Here is a 21901-nt window from a genome sequence, read left to right as displayed (position 1 = left end):
GTTTAACCAACACCATCATAAGGTGGTTGTAAGTAGATAGATTTGTGTGTGTCGGTTTTCAGCCTGCAAGACGTGCACTAACAAAACTTTATATGATTTTTTTTCCTTGACTGGCAGGACCCATGGAAGAAGGACCAGATCTTGATTTAGGTAATTTTGATTACTGTTCAGAATATCACCTGGGCATGCTGAAAAGAAGGATTTCTCACTTGTTCTTCCTCCACAAGTGAAGGCAGTCATTCACATTGTTTGTCCGCAAGGGATTCTCTGCCTTATTTCTTCCCTGCCTATATAAAAAGTTCAGGGGCATTCACCCTTTGTATTTCAGTGTCTTGATCCATTTCTTCTACTTTCTTAATTAATCAAATAGTTGGGCTGGCTGATATAAATTTGCAAAGATTCATTTGGATGCTTATCCTTCCCTTCATGAAAGAGCAGAGTATTTAAGCAGCATATCCATGGGTATTCAGATATACCAGGCATCTAATTTCAAGCAGTATTGAAATAACTACCACACAGGCATATACTAGCTTTACTTTTCTCTTCCTTTCCTCCCTTTCACCACCTATAGCCTGTGAATTTGTAGTTTTTTCCTGTCTAGTCTTGTACAAATGTGCATTTTGTGTCTCTGTAGCTGTTTCCAGGATCAGCTTAGGTCATTGCCTATATAATTGTACAAAAGATATAAAATCTAATTTGCACCTGCAGTTGGATATCTGTTTTTGCACAGATCTCAAATTATTGCTCAAAAAGACTTCCATTACATCAGCCACCCAATTTTGGCTACAGTTTCTCATGGCACTTTTATGTATACATCCAGCCATGGCAAGAGACCAGACCAAAATTCCCTTAAGTAGGAGGTCAGTAGGAAATAAATCAGCTGGTTATTTGTAAAGGATGAGCTTTTTTACAGATACTTTCTTAGTGATCAGTATGGCTCTTCCTTATGTATAGAGAAGGTGCCACTGAATCCCCATGTTGTATGGCTGGATTTTCATCTGGCATTTCCATAAATATACAAGTATTTACCCTCACTGAAAGAGAGGTAGCAGTCCATTTAGGAGATTATCACTAGAGTTGACCAGACAAAACTGAACTCTGTCCTTCATTATCTTTTGTGATCACCTGGTATAATGATACTTCTGTGAATTTGATCTCCTTAGGCCCATCTGTAGACCCAGATGATGATTCAGACAACAGTTCAGTTTATGTACAGGGACTGAGTGACGGTGTGACCCTGGAGGAGCTGGCAGACTTCTTCAAACAATGTGGTGTTGTCAAGGTGGGTGACAACATGGTATGCATGGGAAATACAATCTAGGTGGAGCTACTGTAAGGTGAGTGCATAACTGGTTGGAAAATTGTTCACAGAGAGTAGTTATGAATCGTTCACAGTCAAGGTGGAAGGACGTATCGAGTGCGGTCCCGGAGGGATCAGTTGTGTGTCTGGTTCTGTTCATTATCTTCATCAATGATTTTTATAATGGCATAGAGTATACTTATAAAGTAAGTACTCCACTTAGGAAGGAGCTGTCAGTTGCACACATACAAAATGGGAAATGACTGGCTAGGAAGGAGTACTGCAGAAAGGGATCTGGGGGTTATAGTGGATCACAAGCTAACTGAGTCAACAGTATAAGATTGTTTCTCCCCCCCCCCCCCCCCAAAAAAAAAAAAAAGCAAACATCATTCTGGGATGTATTAGCAGGAGTGTTCTAAGCAAGACATGAGAAATTATTCTTCCGTTCTACTCAGCACTGATTAGGCCTCAACTGGAGTATGGTGTTCAATTCTGGGTGCTACGTTTCAGGAAAGATGTGGACAAATTGGAGAAAATCCAGAGAAAAGCAACAAAAATTATCAAAGGTCTAGAAAACATGACCTATGATCAAAGACTGAAAAAAAATGGGTTTGTTTAGTTGGGGGAGAGAAGACTGAGGATGGAGATAAGTTTTCAAGTATATAAAAGTTGTTACAAGGTGAAGGGAAAAAATTGTTCTCCTTAACCTCTGAGGGTAGGACAAGAAGCAATGGGCTTAAATTGCAGCAAGGGTGGTTTAGGTTGGACATCAGGAGAAACTTCCTAACTGTCAGGGTGTCTAAGTACAGGAATAAATTGCCTAGGAAGGTTGCAGAATCTCCATCATTGGAAATTTTGAAGAGCAGGTTAGACAAACACCTGTCAGGGATGGCCTAGATGATACTTAGTCCTGCCATGAGTGCAAGGGACTTAAATGACCTCTTGAGGTTCCTTCCAAACCTATGATTCTATGCAGACCGCTGGAGTGTGGAACAATAACTATCTCACTGACTAGTAGAGTGGGGTGGAAATAGAGCTGTGATTCTCAGCCTTTTCCATACTGGGACACGCCCACCCACTGTATTCTAGGCAGGACCACTTCCCATATAGCAGTATGGTCCTAACCCAGCAGGCTGAGAACCCCTGAAATAACCTGCAGAATTGTATTCCAAAAGAGCCTTTTAGGACTTCAGTGTCGCTTCAGGTTTCTGAATTCTACTGTAGTTGTGCCCTAAGGTGGGATAGGGGGTTAGTCACATCCTTTAAGTGGGATTGGGGGGGCAGGATCTGTGTGGATTTTCTCTTTCCTGATGCTTCTAATCGTATAACTGAAATGGAGTATTTGACCTCTACCTTAGAGGAATTAGGGATGATTTTAAGAGTAGTAGAGAAGGATATCTTGGGAATCTTTTTGTTTACAGTTCATTCAGTTTATTGCATTGCAATTTGAAGTATGATTTTATTTTCCTGCTAGATGAACAAGAGGACTGGGCAACCTATGATAAACTTCTATCTTGACAAAGAAACTGGAAAGCCAAAAGGAGATGCCACAGTGTCCTATGATGACCCATCAACTGCCAAAGCAGCTGTAGAGTGGTTTGATGGCAAGTGACTGGAATTAACTCTTGCTTCTGATGAGCATAGTTTTACTGGGATTTATTTCATAAAATAGGCACCAACTTTTCCAGGTGCTGGTGGATGCTTGCCCCAGCCCCACCCCAACTTCACCTGTGCCCTGCCCCGCCCCCATTCCAACCCCTTCCCCAAATCCCCGCCCTGGCCCTGCCTCTTCCCCCCGAACGCGCCGCCTTCCTCCCCCTCCCCCCCCGGGGCTTGCTGCCGCGAAACAGCTTGGAGCTGGGGAGAGAAGCGGGATGTGGCATGCTCAGGGGAAGAGGCGGAGCTGGGGAAGGGGCGGGGTGGGGAGCTGCTGGTGGGTGCAGAGCACCCACCAATTTTCCCCCGTGGGTTCTCCAGCCCCGGAGCACCCACGGAGTCGGTGCCTATGTTTCATAGCTAAGTATTTGGCTAATACAGAGGATAGAAAAGTGGGGGTTTATGCCCTTCACATAGGGAGGTGATACATACATGCATGCATACATACATACATAGTAAAGCAGATCTTGCTTGGAAAGATATTAACTGGGAAACGTTCTGGTTTGACTAAAACCAGATAAGATAAGCCAGCACCCTAGAGCACTAACTTCCAACTAGTCTGGGCAACTCTGTGTAGAGTGTCTTTGGTTCTACAGGTCAGAGGTGGAATTCTCCCCCACCCTCCAACACATAATAGGACACCTTTCCTTTTGATCAGTGACTATGGATACATGTATCCTGTAGGATGCATGTACATGGTACCAAAGCCCTATTCCCCCTCCAGTAGTTGAAGTTTGTGACCATGTAAGCAAGCCACACTTTTCTGTTTTGTTTTTTTTCCCCCAGGAAAAGATTTCCAGGGGAGCAAACTCAAAGTTTCTCTCACTCGGAAGAAGGCGCCAATGAACAGCATGAGGGGTGGGATGCCCCCACGTGAATCACGTGGATTGCCTCCCCCTCTGCGTGGAGGTAATGTTGGCCAGAGTCTGTGTGAATGAGCTGAATTCCCCCGGAACCTTATTGTGCAGAGCTGGGGTGTAATGTACACCAAGCAGCATTGCCTCTGGGTGCCTGCCTGAGGGAATGAAGGGCCGCACACCTAATTAGGGGAGCCACGCCTGCATGGCTCCCCTAATTTGGTGCCTCATGACCCTGCAGAGAGAGAACATGGAGACCGTGAGCTGATGGGGGGGGGGGGGGGAATAGGGAGTGAGATGTGGGGGAGACATGAATCGCGACTCTGGTCCGACTCTCTCCCAAGCAGCCCCAGCTGCGGCGTGGGTGGCGGCGAGGAGAGATGGGACAAGCAAGTCTCTCCCAGGCAGTCCCATCTGGGCTGTGGGCGAGAGACGAGAGAGACAGACAAACAACAATACCAGTAAGAAAGATTTAACTAAATGTCACTTTTTAAACGTCATTTGTTTCACAAAAAGAAAAGGAGTACTTGTGGCACCTTAGAGACTAACAAATTTATTTGGGCATAAGCTTTCGTGAGCTACAGCTCACTTCATCAGATGCATGCTGTGGAAAATACAGTAGGGGGATTTTATATATACAGAGCTATTACCAGCAGGAGAGAAAAAAAATCTTTTGTAGTGATAATCAAGGTGGGCCATTTCCAGCAGTTGACAAGAACGTGTGAGGAACAGTAGGGGGAAAAATAAACATAAGGAAATTAGTTTTACTTTGTGTAATGACACATGCACTCCCAGTCTTTATTCAAGCCTAATTTAATGGTGTCCAGTTTGCAAATTAATTCCAATTCAGCAGTCTCTTATAGTTTGTATGGTAACACCCATTGTTTCATGTTCTCTGTGTATATAAAATCTCCCTACTGTATTTCCACTGCATGCATCCGATGAAGTGAGCTGTAGCTCACGAAAGCTTATGCTCAAATAAATTTGTTAGTCTCTAAGGTGCCACAAGTACCCCCTTTTCTTTTTGCGGATACAGACTAACATGGCTTCTACTCTGAAACCTGATATTTGTTTCACTGTGTTAAAGATTACCCCATGTCATGTGTGCCATTTACAAATATATACATTTTGCAGAATTTTGCTTCTGCCTTTTTAATGTAAAAAACTAGTGGATAGATACAATCATCAAAAGTATTTAGCTTAATTTTGGTTATTTTACCACTGATTATACCTGTATTTTGTAAACAAGTCAAGCCAACTGAATAGAAAAAGTAGAAACAGGATTTGAGATGTGCTTTATATATGACAACTGCTTTTATTCTGCCAAAAAAGAGATCCCTGTAGATAAGTAGTTCTGGCTGGAGAATAACTGCAGTAACTGTGGTTTGTTTTTTAAAAAGAATCCAATTAAATCATCTCCTCCCCAAAACTGTCATTAAAAATCACATTTAATAACTATTTCTATAATCTCAAAAGTGACAATGTATTATTTATGCCTAGCTTTTGCATTGGCTGGCATTTCGGAATTGTTTATCTGGTACATAGGTTAATTAATCTAGTTCCTAAAATTAACGGTACCTCCACCAGCTGCTTAAAATGTTTGGATTAAGCTTTGTTTGGGAACATGTACTACAGCTTTAAAGTTTGATTTTCAGTATCCCTCTTGTATTTTCTAACCTGTCTTGTCCCAGCCCCTGCTTTGGGGCTGTAGTGGCCAGGAGAGAGGCCTCCAGTCAAGTTTTAGAATTCTTTTGGTGAGAGGTATTGGAAACCATTAAGGCCAGATCTTTGCTATCTGGTACAGTTCTGGCTCTTCAGAGTACTCTCATTGACTCATAAGTAGCAAGCATTTGGTGCTAGGTGTTTTGTAGGTTGAAGACTTTATTTGCAAATTATTTGAAGCGGGTCTGTCCGCAAACTCTGAAGCGATGTGTTAATGTGCTCCGTTTACTTAAGGCTGGGCTTGTAAAAACTTAATGAGCCTCGTCTGAGTTTTTGAGTTGGCAACATGCACAAATTACAGGAGAATTTTGCCTGTTTCTACAGGGCTCTGTTTCACTTGCACAACATGGGCCCTCCTAAACACACATTTAAAAACCCATAACCAACCACTTGATGTTTTACTTCCCGTTGTATTTTCAGTGTTGTCACTTGTTTGTGGTTTGTTTGCTGTCTGTGTCGCTTCATTGTTACTTATTTTTACTCTTCTATGTGTGTGAAGTTTTAATCAAATTAAGAGTTGACATTCTATAGAAATTGTATAAGCCTGAGTGAATGCCTTTTTACTCTCCTTTCCAGCATCAGAAAATACTGTATTAATACTTGCGAGGAGAGAATGACTATTTCTAGTTAACTTATAGATTTGTTTAGTATCTTGAAGCTGAGCTATGTGTGCAGATAATATGCATGAAAGAGGTATAGTTTTGTGGACTGCAAAAGTCCGTAGCATGCTAGTGTTTTGGTAGATTCTTAATTTTTTGAGAGCAGCTTTCCCTGAAGATTTAGTGGTCTATGGGAGTAGGTTATTAAATTGGGCCTCTGGCAAATATATTTTTTGACAGGTTTCAGAATAGTAGCCGTGTTAGTCTGTATTCGCAAAAAGAAAAGGAGTACTTGTGGCACCTTAGAGACTAACACATTTATTAGAGCATAAGCTTTCGTGAGCTACAGCTGACTTCATGCTTTCACTTAATGGCTGTCTTTGTTTTATCTATATAGCTGTTTTCACTATGCCACATTTTGGTGTGTTTACTGGCTTGATTTGTTAGAAAGGATGATAAAATGCATGTACTCCACTCCAAGGGATACTTAATCAGCTTCTCTCCTAAGGTAGCATGGACTATAACTGAGGCTGGGTGGGTCCACAGCAGTGTTGCCCCACATTGTGAGAAAACAGTCAGTCCCATACGGAGAGTCTACTGTCTTGTCTCTCCTTTTTCAGTGTAATACAGCTATCCGTGTTAATTTTCTTCATTTAAATTTTCTTTTTATTTGATTTCATATTAAATAAACATCTTAAGTAGTGCACCTTGTTAATTATCCCTTGTTTTAATCTTTTTTCTTCCATACCTATAACTTTTAAAAAAATATATCTAGGTGTTTTGTTTGTACGGGTGGGCGGTGGCGCACATCCACACATTATCTCGATATTGGTGCTGCACATAACAAAACTCATTCCACACATGGATCTAAAAAATCAGAGGGAACATTACTGAGCAACACCCTAAGTTGTGGAGGTAACCAGGGTCTGCATTGGAATTAATTGACTTCTTCCTTTCAGGCCCAGGGGGTCCTGGTGGTTCTGGTGGTCCAATGGGCCGTATGGGAAGCAGAGGTGGAGACAGGGGAGGCTTTCCTCCAAGAGGACCGCGGGGTTCTAGAGGAAACCCTTCTGGAGGAAACGTCCAGCACCGAGCTGGAGACTGGCAGTGCCCCAATCCGTAAGTGTTTGCATTACCAACTAGGCTGATCTGTTAACATCTTTGTACCCTGTAGTCCTGCATGTAAACCCAGATGCCTTCTTCCTTACATGGTACCTGGCACTGCAGCCCACTCAGCTTTCATCTCCTGCAGAATGTCACAGGCCCCATCATGCTAATAATGTCACCAAAATGCCTGGGTACTTGTCAGTTAGGAAATGGCTCATTTGGGGCCAGAACTTCTGGTAATAAAGTACAGTTCAAATTTTGAAAAAATAAGCTGTTGAATTTACTGTAATTGAGAGTTTGGACTAAGCAGAGATGCATTAGTGATTACAAACAGTCCTTGCCAATTTAACATCTCTGTCAAATTAGAGAGCAATATTATTTATTTGTATTGAAGTAGTGCCATTGTGCTAGGTGCTGTACAAACACAACAAAAAGACAGTCCCTGCCCCAAAGAGGAGCATAGTTGGAGCAACCACATCATTCAGTGTAATGATACGTTGCCATTCTTTTGTACTGCAAAGCAGATAAAAAGGGCTCTGTTACCCAGAAGTGTGGTGCAGATATTAACTAGTTAGTCATCACAAACCCCAAAGATGGAGAAATATGGGCTGGTTGACTTGCTCACTTACAGACTCAGTATCAAAGTTGAGAACAAAATCCTTACATTTGTCTCCAGTTCTGTACTAGGACCAGCGTCTTTTCCTAGATCAGTTACATAGCCATTAAAAGTTATTAAGATAGATCTTCAAATCTTGTTTCTCCTTCAGAAACTTTTTTTTAAAGTCTTCACTAATTGATGGTTCTGTCTAGGGGATGTGGAAACCAGAACTTTGCCTGGAGAACAGAGTGTAATCAATGCAAGGCTCCTAAACCAGAAGGCTTTCTTCCACCCCCCTTCCCACCTCCAGGTATGTATGTGGCACAGCTTTTTAGAGAGGAGCTCAAGGTTATTCCCAGAGCATGGGAAATGAGTACTTAAGATGGACCACCTCCTTTACTGATGTGATTGACATTGCTTATACAGTGTTCTCAGGGACTAATCACTAGATGTGGATAATTACTGGGTAAATAATACCCTCTTGGAGCTGTAGAGGTAGCAGTTTGTGGTTCTGTTCTGCCTGAGATGACCTTGTTCTCACTTTCCCCCTCTTTATGTGACCCTTCCTTGCAGATAGATGCAAGGAATCCAATTTCCTACAGGCAGGTCTACACTACTGCTTGAGTCAATCTAACTTGCGTTGCTCAGGGGTGTGAAAAAGAGTTGTGACGCAAGTTACAGTGACCTAAGCGCTGTCCACACCAGCATTGTGTTGACTGGAGACTGTCTCCCACCAACATAACTTCCACATCTCGCAGAGGAGGAGTAATTACGCTGAAGGAAGAGCGCTCTCCCTTCGGCATAGAGCGACTTCACCAGACGTGCTATAGCAACGCAACTGCACCAATATAGTGTTTCTGTCTGTAGACCTGCCCTATGACACTGTCACTTTATGTGGCTCCCAGCCAAAATGGCCTCTAAATCAGCCATCTGCCTCTCAAGCTTCCCCAGTGGATTTCAGGGTAGCACAAAATTTTCAGTGGCACTTCTGTAAACATGCAGTTCATGCAGTGTGGCATGAGCCACCATCGGCTGTCTCCAGCCCAGAAAGCGGCCTGACATTGCTTCCTGGGCATCTGTGTTTTGTTCAGTTTGTGCAATGTTGCCAGCATTCATGTTTTTGACAAGGGCCAGCAATTTTGGGTAGAGTGAAAAGTGGGTTTTCTGCCCTGTGATTGGGGTGGCTGCCCTCTTCATGGTTCCAGGCTTTAAGCCACCCACTGCCTCAAAGCTGCATGCACACATCTTGTACTGCTTCCTCTTGCGTTGGGTCTGGAGGAAAGTTAGAGATTTAATGTGAAAGGACTAAGTTTTCAGTTCTGGAAATCTGTCTAGAGCAGGCATGTTTTCACCTTATAGAGCCCTGGTTTCAAATGACAGATTTCAGAGTAGTAGCCGTGTTAGTCTGTATTCACAAAAAGAACAGGAGGACTTGTGGCACCTTGGAGACTAACAAATTTATTTGAGCATAAGTTTTCGTGAGCTACAGCTCACTTCGTCGGATGCATTCACTTCACTGAATGCATCCGATGAAGTGAGCTGTAGCTCACGAAAACTTATGCTCAAATAAATGTTAGTCTCTAAGGTGCCACAAGTCCTCCTTTTCTCTTTGGTTTCAAATGTACATGGTGACATTTTTCTTTAGGTGGAGATCGTGGCAGAGGTGGCCCTGGTGGCATGAGAGGAGGAAGAGGAGGCCTCATGGATCGTGGTGGCCCTGGTGGAATGTTCAGAGGTGGACGTGGTGGAGATAGAGGCGGATTCAGAGGAGGCCGGGGTATGGATCGAGGTGGATTTGGAGGAGGAAGACGAGGAGGACCTGGGGGCCCACCTGGACCTCTTATGGAGCAAATGGGAGGCAGAGGCGGCAGGCGTGGAGGACCAGGAAAAATGGACAAGTATGTAGGAGAGCAAACTAAGGAACCTGGCAATAGGCTAGGACAGAGGTGGGGTGCGCCCCTTAAGGGTGTAGGAAGGAATGTTGGGGAGGGTGCTGCTGGGGCCCACCCAGCTCCGCTCCTGGCTCTGGCTCCGCTCCTGGGCTTGTGCTCAGGGTCCCGGCTGGCAGCCCCATGCCCAGGGCTGCCCCCAGCTGTGGCCCCAACCTCAACCACCTTACCCCTGTCCGCATTCCCTCTCCTAGAGCTGCAGCCCTCTTCCCAGCCCCAGCTTTCATAGAATATCAGGGTTGAAAGGTCATCTAGTCCAACCCCCTGCTCAAAGCAGGACCAATCCCCAACTAAATCATCCCAGCCAGGGCTTTGTCAAGTCAGACCTTAAAAACTTCTAAGGAAGGAGATTCCACCACCTCCCTAGGTAACCTATTCTAGTGCTTCACCACCCTCCTAGTGAAAAAGTTTTTCCTAATATCCAACCTAAACCTCCCACACTGCAACTTGAGACCATTACTCCTCATTCAGTCATCTGCTACCACTGAGAACAGTCTAGATCCATCTTCTTTGGAACCCCCTTTCAGGTAGTTGAAAGCAGCTATCAAATCCCCCCCTCATTCTTCTCTTATGCAGACTAAACAATCCCAATTCCCTCAGCCTCTCCCTATAAGTCATGTGTTCCAATCCCCTAATCATTTGTGTTGCCCTCCTCTGGACGCTTTCCAATTGTTCAGCATCCTTCTTGTAGTGTGCGGCCCAAAACTGGACACACTACTCCAGATGAGGCCTCACCAATGCCGAATAGAGGGGAATGATCACGTCCCTTGATCTGCTGGCAGTGCCCCTACTTATACATCCCAAAATGCCATTGGCCTTCTTGGCAACAAGGGCACACTGTTGACTCATATCCAGCTTCTCGTCCACTGTAACCCCTAGGTCCTTTTCTGCACAACTGCTGCTTAGCCATTTGGTCCTTAGTCTGTACTGGTGCATGGGATTCTTCTGTCCTAAGTGCAGGACTCTGCACTTTGTCCCTGTTGAACCTCATCAGATTGCTTTTGGCCCAATCCTCTAATTTGTCTGGGGCCCTCTGTATCGTATCCCTACCCTCCAGCATATCTACCTCTCCTCCCAATTTAGTGTCATCTGCAAACTTGCTGAGGGTGAAATCCACACTATCCTCCAGATCATTAATGAAGATATTGAACAAAACTGGCCCCAGGACCGACCCTTGGGACACTCCACTTGATACTGGCTGCCAACTAGACATGGAACCATTGATCACTACCCGTTGAGCCCGACAATCTAGCCAGCTTTGGGGGGAGGGGGGGGGAGAGGGGAGAGAGGTAGAAAGTTCAGGGACCATGGGGCTAGGATGATTTGACAATTTCGAATAGGTTTTGGCGTGGAGGTGGGGAATGAAACAAGATCTGATGTGATCAAAGGTACGTGGAGAAATAAAGCTTAGAAAATCAGTAACTCTTGATCAGAAAGTTGACGGGGACGGGAACAAACACTGAATAATGAAAATTGTGATAGCCTTCTCTTGTGCTAGGAGTGTGAATAGAATCCTAGAAACGTTGGGCTGGAAGGGACCTTGAGCTCATCTGGTCCAGCCTCCTGTGCTGAGGCAGGACAAGTAAACTGTACACCATCCCCGACAAGTGATTCTGATCCAGTGGTGGGGATTGCACAACCTCCTTTGGAAGCCTATTGTAGTACTATAGTTAGAAAGTTTTTCCTAATATCGAACCTAAATCTTCCTGTGCTGCAGATGAAGCCCATGACTTCTTGTCCTACCTCTAGGGGACATGGATCCCCCGTCCTCGCTAGAACAGCCGTAACACGTCTGAAGACAGGGTCCCCTCAGCCTTTGTTTTCCAAAGACTTAAACGTGCCCAGTTTTTTTTCACTTTTCCTCATAAGTCAGATTTTCTAAACCTTTTGTCATTGTCCTCCTCCGTCTAATGGAACAGCAAGGTCATGGGTGTGTCCTATGAGCTATAACCAAACAAGCTGTTTCTTTTTTGTAGGGGTGAACATCGTCAGGAGCGGAGAGACCGGCCCTACTAGAGGCAGAAACCTGCAGAGCTGCATTTACTACCAGATTTATTTTTTAAACCAGAAAATGTTTTAAATTTATAATTCCATATTTATAATGTTGGCCACAACATTATGATTATTCCTTGTCTGTACTTTAGTATTTTTCACCATTTGTGGAGAAACATTAAAACCAAGTTAAATGGTAGTGTGCTGAGTTATTTTTTTTCCTTTTAAACAAAATGGTTGTTTAAACTAAAACTAAACCAATGAGAAACCATTGTTGTGAGCATGCTCAGTATCATTGTTTGCAAAACCAGGAGGAGGAGAACTAACTGTAACAATGTTAATGGTTGTGATGTTTTTTTTTTTAAATAAAATTTCAAATGTTTATAAACTTAATACTTCTCAGCGTCTATTCAACAGCACTCTGAACGTTTCCACCTGGAGGTGGCATCGCAAACTCCAGCTCTGTGGGCTCTGCAGAAGAGGCAGTGAGTTTCACTCGTGAGTTGTATGTATTATATGGCTTGTAATCCTTTGATATTGAATGTTGCATTGTACGGAGGGAGCAGGGATTAAAATCTACCATGAAAAGATTGAATCAATCCTGAAGTGTATTTGGCAAGGCAGAGCAGGCACCTTAACCTTAAACTGTAAAGTATGGCTTATTGCATTCAGAGGACGGAATTGAACACACCATTTCAAATGATCCATTGGACTTCAGAATTGCATCCTGGCTGTAAATAAAGATGTATTGCTGGGTATATCATGACTAGACTTTTTGTAAATAGCAGATGAACATTTAAATTCTCATTTCATGTATACCATGCCCACCATCTTGGTATCTGAATGCAGCTAAGAACCAGTGCTCTGTTGAAAACATTCAGGACAAGGCAGCCCAGTAAGTAGAAATGTAGGACTGTATGAACTGGAAGGGTAAATGAAATCATCTTGAGTAATAAATTTTCCTCTGAAAGTAATACAGGCAGTATGGGTTGAAAGTTCAAGCAAGATTATTACACTGAAACAGCAGGTGCCCTGTGAATACAGGCTCTGAACAGGAAACACTATTTGTAACTAATTTATAACACAACCAATTGAATAATATCAAGGGGTTGAGCCTGGTCTTCCATACCATGTGCCTGTGATATATCAATAAAACAAAACATGCAGACTGAAACTTCACAAAATAGGCTAGAAGCAAAACAACGACCAACTTGCACTCATTGCCAGAATGCAGTTTCTGGTGTGAAATGCAGTGCTCTCCAGGTTTAATTATTTCTGATCTCACAGAGATGGGACATATATATAAAACAAAGACAGGATGCCTATCAGGAAAGTAGGAGTCGGTGCTGGTGGAGAAATCCAAGAACATGTCACATAGCACAAGCACCAGATTAGTGACCAGTCCTGTATGTGTTCCGATGTGCCAGGCAGGCATCTAAGGAAGAATACAGGTGCTCTAACAAGTTTGTGTAAGTGACACTTTCTTCTAACTCCTCAAGAGTCCAGCCTGGGGATAGTTGGGTGCTTTGCTGCTGGACAGAGCCATTTCTATTAGAGCTAGAACTGAGATCACAGCTATTTATGATGATTAAAATCCCATCTCATTTTGCAGAGTGGGAATTTTAATTGTCTTGTCAGAAGAGATATTTCCTTACCTCAGACTGTTAGTGGTAGCTCTTCATTTCCCTCAGGGAAGAGGTGACTGCATTGCTGTGTGCGTGTGTGTATCCTACATAAAGCTTATAACTGATAAAGTAACAGATTGTCTTGCTGTTATACCATCACCAAGTCAGCTAATGCATATGGTTGTGAAAGTGCTATAGTGCACCCATGTAATCTTCCTCATTGCCATAATGTTAAGGCCCACACAAGAAAAACAAGGGGCCTTAAACTAAAACTCAGTTCTCATGGAGAAGTCTTTCCACCCAGCCTCAGACCTGGGATCGCAAATTTCTCCTGGCGACTGATAGCTGAATGCAGCTTCTGACAGACCTCCCTCCTCAGCTCTGCATGGGAGGGACCTGTCTCCTGAAAGACATGTGAAGAGGAATGCTACCATTCCTCCTACGAAGACCAGATTGAAAAAGAAGCCATTCCTCAATTCGATCTACAGCATTGGTACTGAATGCGCCACCGCTAAGTACCTACAAGTTGGCAGAGACGTCTGGTACTGCCAGTACCATTAAGGCCAAAGACCTCAAGCAGACAGGCTCTAAAACAGAAGGCAGAGAAAAGTGCCATTGTGGAAAGGGCAGCCTGGCCGCACCAATGAAATACTACTGAGTGCCTCTGCAACATCTCAGGCACTGGTGCCACCTTCTGGCTCTCTGGTGCATAAAACATGCAATGGCAGTGAAGGCTACTATGTCTTCCTTGGTGCAGTTGACATTGGCACCAATTCTGATACTGCAACAATTCTCAGCACTGCAACAAATGCAGTTCCTCACATATAAGGACCTAACAGTGATCCTGGAGTCCCCTCTCCTCAGTACTGATACTCTCACTACCAACTAGATCTGCCTCTCCTTTCTCCAGAGAGGAGGATAAGGAAGGGGAAGTTTTTTCATCCCAACACTCCTCACCTATGCAAGGCAGTATAAGGTCTGAACTACGAGAACATCCTAGACACTAGTGTTAGTCAATAGGTGGACCGTGGGCCAAATTTGGACTGCCAGATGTTTTTAAACAGACCATAAAATCTTTTTATTTTGTATTTTCTCTGGGGTCTGGAACTTGACTATATTTTGACCAAGAAATTTAGACCTTGACAAAAAATTACTCCTGCTAGACACCATCCCAGACCTGATATCCAGGGGGTGGTAAGGACACCCATGAATACTTCCACCAGTGTCTTTCCCACCATAATGGCTGTACTGGGACCTATGGACAGTATACAGACAGTACTACCCCAAACCCCCAAGTGTTCCCAGGGAAATGCGTAGGCACTCCCTAGCAACATCGGCAGCGGCATCTGACGTCTCCCATGAACAGAATTTTGAGGAAGCTTTAGATCAGGAGGGTACTCGTGCAACGAACACCTCTTCCTCACCCAATGAGAGCATCATGCCTCCTCTGTCTACTACCAGAAATTATTTCAAACTGTTCCAAGAACTGTTTAAAAGAGTAGCCGACACACTCCAAACACCCCGTGAGGAGGTTGCTGAATCACAACACAAGCTGTTGGACATACTCCGAACATCAACTACCTCCAAGATTGCTCTTCCTATAAATGATAAAACATGGAGCCTGCCACAACCATCTGGCAGGCCCCCACCACAATCCCACTTACATGTAAAAGGGCAGATTTAAAAAAAAAAAAAGTCCCTTTGAAAGAATAGGAAATTTTATTCACACCCCCAGCTAAATTCTCTGGTGGTAGATGCAGTTAATGAACGGGTAGGTAACATTACTCCAGAGTCACCCCTTATGATAAGGAGTGGAAGAGATTGGATCTACTTGGTTGCAAGGCCTATTCATCTGCGACATTACAGTTTAGAATAATCAGTTATGAAGCTCTGACGGTGAAATACAACCACACAAAATATCCAAATTTACTGATTTCATACCTGAAGGGGAAAAAAGCAATTCATCACTCATGTCTGAAGGACACCACCTGGCTTGAACAGCCCTTCAGGCATGTTTAGACTCTGCAGACGTGGTGTGGTCTATGCAACCGCCATTGTAATGCACTGAGCCTCTTAGCTCCACCTGTAGAGTTTCCAAAGGAGGTGCAATCCACAGTAAAGAACCTTCAATTTGAAGGTCCGAAATTGTTCATGGGTAAGACCGACAAATCCCTTCATATATTAAAGAATTCAAGAGCCGCTCTCAGATCTTTAGGCATCTATACATCTGCAATTAAACAGAAACAAGGTGGATATAACGCATTACAACATTCAAAACAGGCGCCCTACACGCAGAACCAGAGACCGTAACATCCTCAGCCATGCAGACAAAGACCATCCAAACGTAGATCAAATTCTTCTCAATCTACTGCATCACAGCAACCGCTATCAAAACATTTAAATTAGAAGGTTTGGTTGGGGGGGTTGACAGACCTCCCCCAATTACCGTTGCTAAAACCATTATCCATCAATTTACAGACCACCTAGCACCATTCTCCCCAAAGTGGCGAACCATCACTTCCGACAAATGGGTACTGGAAATCACCAAGATCAGCTACTCCATCCAGTTCATCTCCATCTCCCCTACCCACCCTCTTTCCCCATCCCTCTTCTGGGACCCCTCTCACAAGCACCTTCTGAGACTGGAAGTAGACCACCATCTACAACTGGGTGCGGTAGAATCAGTGCTGGTACAACACAGAGGGAAGGGTCTCTTTTTTTTTTTTTTTTTTCCATTTTTTAACCCAGACAAAGTTAGGGGGATGGAGACCCATCCTAGATCTCAGGAAACTAAACAAATTTGTCAAAATACAACAATAATTCCAGCACTAGCACTAGGGGATTGGTTTGTAGCCCTGGATGTGCAAGACACGTTTTCATGTTGCCATACACCCAGCACACAGGCAATTTCTCTGATTTGCCTTGGGGCAGGACCACTATCAATACATGGTACTGCCCTTTGGCCTCTCCATGACTCCCCAAGTGTTTTTCAACATTCTAGCAGTGGGGATGGCCCACCTACGCAAGCAAGAGGTCATATGTCCATATTTAGGCAATTGACTACTCAAGGCACTCATTCTAGAAGAAGCTGTCAATGTCACTCTTCACAAACCTTGGTCTACAAATAAACCTTCAAATATCAACGTTAAAACCAGTTCAAGAACTGGAATTCATTGGGGGCCCACCTAAATTCACTGGAAGTTGAAAGCCTCATTACTACGCCACAAGTTCATTGCCCTAGTGAACTATATCAATACCTCAGTGAACAGTCCACAAACTTCTGCTAGGACCTGCCTTCAAGTACTAGGGCACAGGGGGGTGACCACCTATGCCATAAAACAAGCTAGACTATGCATGCGCTGCCTGCATGGGTGGCTCGGGACAGTGTACATTCCACACAATACAGTCTGAACAAACCTCTAAGCATGCTATGAAAGGTCAAGGACTCACTACAGTGGTGGACCTGCTTGCACAATGTTTGTGCAGGTGTCCCTTTTCTACAGATTCCCCCTGAAATAAGCACAACAGACACCTCCCTGCTGGGCTGGGGTGCCCACTTAAACAATCTCTCAGTACAGGGCAGATGGTCTATTTCGGAATCAACCCTGCACATAAACATTTTGGAATTGCAAGCAGTTCGCAATGCTTGTGCACACTTCCTGTCTCTGATCGAAAACAAAACCATACAAATTATGACTGATAATGTGGCCTCCATGTTCCACATAAACAAGGAGAAGAGAGGTCACTCCCTATGTACCGCGGCTATGAAACTGTGGAAAAGGGTGCATTCAACAGATCACCGTATCAGCTGTCTACCTACTGGGATCTCTGAACATCATGACTGACATATTAAGCAGAAAGTTTTCCCATGACCACGAGTGACCTGGAGCATAATTCAGCAATGAGGTTTCCCCACAATAGATTTATTTGCCACGGGTCAGAACAGCAAATGCCCAACATTTTTCTCCAGAGCAGGCCTGGGACAGAATCCAGAGGTGACCCCTTTTTCATCTGATGGAATGCACCTCTCATGTACGTCTTCCCTCCTACCACCTTGCTGTCCAGGGTCATTCAGAAGATCAGGATCGACCAAGCCAACATCATCTTGATAGCCCCCATATGGCCCAAGCAAACCTAGTATCCATACCGACGACGGATGTCAGAATGCCCACCCCGCATCCTCCCACTTCCAAATCTCCTGTCACAGGACGCAAGCCAGACCATACACCCACCTAAGAGCTTGGCTTCTCAATGATTCCAAGGCAAGGAGATGATCTGCTCTGAGGAGGTCAAAGACATCTTGTTAAATAGCATACTGTCAACTACAAACTCAACATACCTCCACAAATGGAAGAGATTCCACACGTGGTGGTTAAACAAATCGAAGCCACCACCTCTACCTTATTGATAGTCCTGGACTACATACTTAGGCTTGATTTCTTAAGCTGATCAATAAGCTCACTCAGAGTACACCTGGCAGTGATCACAACCTTCCACCTTAAAGCAGATGGAGTTTCAGTCTTTGCACATCCAATTACCAAATGATTCCTATAGGGTGTATGTAACCTCTACTCCAACTCCTCCATGGGACCTCAATTTAGTGCTTTGATCTCTCACAAGTGCCCCATTCAAACCTTTGGCTACGTGTTCACTACTACACCTTTCCATGAAAGTAGCATTTCTCATCACCATCACATCCCCAAGACGTGAAATGTAGAACTTGGGGCCCTCATGGCATACCCACCATATACAGTTCTTTTCAAAGAATAAGGTCACCCTAAGACTGCTTTTTAAATTTTCACCTAAAATCCCTTCTTCATTCCACCTTGACCAACCCATCCATCTTCCCATATTCTTCCCTAAACCTCACAAAAACAGACAAGAGGCAGCATTCCACACCCTGGATGTCAGAAGGGCGATAGCATTTTATCTTGAAAGGACCAAACCATTCAGAAAAACTCCTAAACTATTTCTCTCCACTGTGGAGCAGTCTAAAGGCAGACCCGTATCTAAGCAGACACTTTCCAAAAGGATTTCAGGTTGCATCTAACTTTGCTGTTGTCAACATGAGCTACAGTCCCTATCACGGGTCAGAATACACACCACCAGATCAATAGCCACATCGGTAGCCTTTTTGAATAACATGCCTATCACTGTCGTATGTAAAGCAGCTACTTGGACATCATCTCACACATTTGTTCAACACTGTCATTGACCAGGACTCAGCACCCGACACTTGGCTGGGACACACAGTCTTATCGTCAACTACAGACCTAACTCCGAAGCCCCTCCTTCCCCCTGCGGGGCACTGCTCTGCAGTCATCTAAAGCGGAGCCACCCATAGGGGCATCGAGGGTTACTCACCTTGTGCAGTAACAGGCTCTTTAAGATGTGTCCTTGTGGGTGCTCCACTAACCACCGCCCTCCCCTCTACTTTGGCGTTCTAAGTCCTCTGCAGTACAGAAGGAACTTTGTGGGTGGGGAGACGGCACCGTGCTAGTTAACTGCAGTTGCAGGTGTGAGATGGGGAGAGTGCATGTGGCCCAGTAAGGTACTGCTTTTGAAATTCTCTGACTAGAGGTGCAGGAGCACCCAGTCAGCTGAAATGGAGCATCTACAGGGGGACACAGGTCAAGGAACTTCAGTTACTGAACCAGGTGAGTAACCCTCTCTTTGGGCCCACTGCCAGATCCCCCTGCAGCAGGTCAGGTGAGTCCCACCCATGACAGAGTCCATCTGAAAGTTGGAGAGAACTAGAGTTGAATTAACCCTTCCTGACAGGTATGACTTGCAGATGACATAGTGTGCTAAGTTGAGCGTTAGTTATTTCTGGGAACCATCGAGGCCACAATCCTACCTTGCGTAATTCCCCCATTTCTGTACACATGCATGCACGAGTCTAGTGTAGCTGAGGTAGTATGGGTACCGGTAGTGGAGGCACAGCTGAGCCACACTCCTTAGAAACCCACCTGGGATCTGTACTTGTCTTGGCTACACGGCTGTGTATACTCACACTAGCTCATTGAGAAATCATACCCCTAGCTCGTACTGTAGACATAGCCACAGTTGGGACCAACATGGCTGCTCTCCACAACTGATTGAAAAGGTAGCAGGAGCACAGCCAGCATGTCACCTCGGCAACAATTAACCTGGGAAAGAGCACTTGTCCTATGCTATTACATAAAGCACTTTGTATCTGAAACTCTCTTAAGGGTGGAGCGTGGTCTCTATAAACTGGAGTGATGAAGAGTTCAGTGACTGGATCTTAGCAGTTTTATTTCTTTAATCACACTCAGTTCTGCCATCTACCTTTGTGTATGTGTGGAACCCCAAAAATCGGAACTTCACAAGCTGCTGCTTTCATTACAAGTGCTAAGTGGCAAGGTTACACAGGTAGAACGTTCTGCTTCTAAATTCTGAACTTGAAATAAATGTGAGAACTTTGGTGCTCAGGCACATGTTCTAATTCATTTGTTCTCCCTCATGGCTTCAGTCAAGCTTCCCACATCTGTTTCAGTGCACGGAAGACACTTCCCTACTCTTCCTTCAACTCTGTATTGCCTGAGGCCTGGTCTACACTACGGGGTTGGGTCAAATTTAGCCACGTTAGGTGGATTTAAAAATGACTGCTTCCACACAACCAACCCTGTTCCATCAACCTAAAGAGCTCTTAAAATCGACCTTGCTGGGTCAAAATTGGGGTAGTGCAGATGCAAATTGACGATATTAGCCTCTGGGAGGTATCCCAGAGTGCTCCATTGTGACTGCTCTGGACAGCACTTTCAACTCCGATGCACTAGCCAGGTACACAGGAAAAGCCCTGGGAACTTTTGAATTTCATTTCCTGTTTGGTCAGCGTGGCGCGCTCAGCAGCACAGGTGACCATGCAGTCCCAGAAGCACAAACTAGCTCCAGCATGGACTGAAAGGGAGACACTGGATCTGATCCCTGTATGGGGAGAAGAATCTGTACAGGCAGAATTCCGATCCAAAAGAAGAAATGCAATATATTTACCAAAATCTCACAGGGCATGTTGGACAGAGGCTACACTAGGGAGACACATCAGTGCTGCGTGAAAGTTAAGGATCTCAGGCAAGCCTACCAAAAGACAAAGGAGGCAAATGGTCGCTCTGAGTCGGAGCCCCATACATGCCGCTTCTCTGAACTGCATTCCATTCTAGGGAGGGACCGAACCACTACCCCACCACTGTCCGTGGACACATGCAAGGGGTGAGTCTCACGCCACACGGAGGAGGATTTTGTGGATGAGGTAGGAGGATGAAGAGGAGAATGCGCAGCAGGCAAGTGGTGAATCCGTTCTTCCCGGCAGCCAGGACCTTTTCATCACCCTGGAGCCAATACCCTCCCAAGGCGGGATCCCCGACCCTGAAGCTGGAGAAGGCACCTCTGGTGAGTGCACATTTGTAACTACAGTACAGGGTTTAAAAGCAATAGTGTTCATGGTCACCTGGTTGAAATAGGGGAATTTTTGTAAGGGAACAGTAAAAGAACTCAGTTCATGCTAGGCTGCTTGCACTTGGCTAAAAGGGATCATCCCAGAGAATAGCCACGCAGTGGGGGGGGAGGGGTGAAGGGATCATCCAGGAGAATAGCCACATGGTGGGGTGGGGATATGTGTGTGCTGCACATCTACCTGAATACTGCAGCACCTCCTTTTAAATGTAAAACCCAACCCATTGCTTGCTCTGGGAAAGGGGGTTGCTGCAGTTTGAAAACATTCCCACATGTTATGAAGGCGTATGAATCCAACCCAATTTTACTCTCCCTTTTATCTCTTCCCTAGCTGCAAATGTTTCTATGCTCCCCCTATCATCTCCGTCCCTGAGGTTATCGCAGATTAGAAGACGAAAAAAACGCACTCGCAATGACGTGTTCTGAGCTCATGCAGTCCTCCCACACTGATAGGGCACAGCTTAATGCATGGAGCCATTCAGTGGCAGAGGCCAGGAAAGAATTAAGTGAGCGTGAAGAGCGGAGGCAGGATGTGATGCTGAGGCTAATGGGGGAGCAAACGGACATGATGAAGCATCTGTTAGAGCTGCAGGAAAGCCAACAAAAGCACAGACTCCCCCTGCATCCACTGTATAACCGCTTACCCTCTTCCCCATGTTCCATAGCTGCCTCAGCCACATGCCCAAGAACGCAGGGGAGGAGGCTCTGGGCACCCAGCCACTCCACTCCAGAGGATGGCCCACACAACAGAAGGCTGTCATTCAAACTGTTGATGTTTAGTGTGGCTACAATAAATGTGGCCTTCTCCTTCCCTCCTCCCCCACCCCACCCCAGCTACCTTGTCTATCTTTTTTTTTAATTAGTAAAGAAAAAAATGCATGGTTTCAAAACAATAGTTACTTTATTTTGAAGAGGGGAGGGTGGTTGGCTTACAGGGAATTAAAATCAACAAAGGGGGCTGGTTTGCATCAAGGAGAAACACACATAACTGTCACACCAAAGCCTGACTAGTTATGAAACTGG

The 21901-nt window shown here is 44.8% G+C and overlaps 1 protein-coding gene across 5 annotated transcripts in view; it reads left to right on the top strand.

Moving 5' to 3' along the window:
* The window catches only part of EWSR1 (EWS RNA binding protein 1), a 40420-nt gene extending 28247 nt beyond the window's left edge, over positions 1-12173 (top strand). For all 5 annotated transcript variants that reach the window (XM_038373093.2, XM_038373092.2, XM_038373090.2 and 2 more), the window contains 8 exons: positions 118-150; positions 1164-1282; positions 2775-2904; positions 3743-3865; positions 7094-7253; positions 8052-8149; positions 9485-9737; positions 11765-12173. In XM_038373093.2, coding sequence (XP_038229021.1) covers positions 118-150; positions 1164-1282; positions 2775-2904; positions 3743-3865; positions 7094-7253; positions 8052-8149; positions 9485-9737; positions 11765-11804 — 956 coding nt within the window. In that variant the 3' untranslated portion in view covers positions 11805-12173. The remainder of the gene's footprint in view (positions 1-117; positions 151-1163; positions 1283-2774; positions 2905-3742; positions 3866-7093; positions 7254-8051; positions 8150-9484; positions 9738-11764) is intronic.
* The last annotated feature ends 9728 nt before the right edge of the window (positions 12174-21901 follow it).

The sequence above is a fragment of the Dermochelys coriacea genome, chromosome 15 (genome assembly GCF_009764565.3).
Source record: "Dermochelys coriacea isolate rDerCor1 chromosome 15, rDerCor1.pri.v4, whole genome shotgun sequence".
NCBI lineage: Eukaryota > Metazoa > Chordata > Testudines > Dermochelyidae > Dermochelys > Dermochelys coriacea.
Note: the sequence above shows the minus strand (reverse complement) of the source record. Positions and strands in the feature narration are given on the sequence as shown.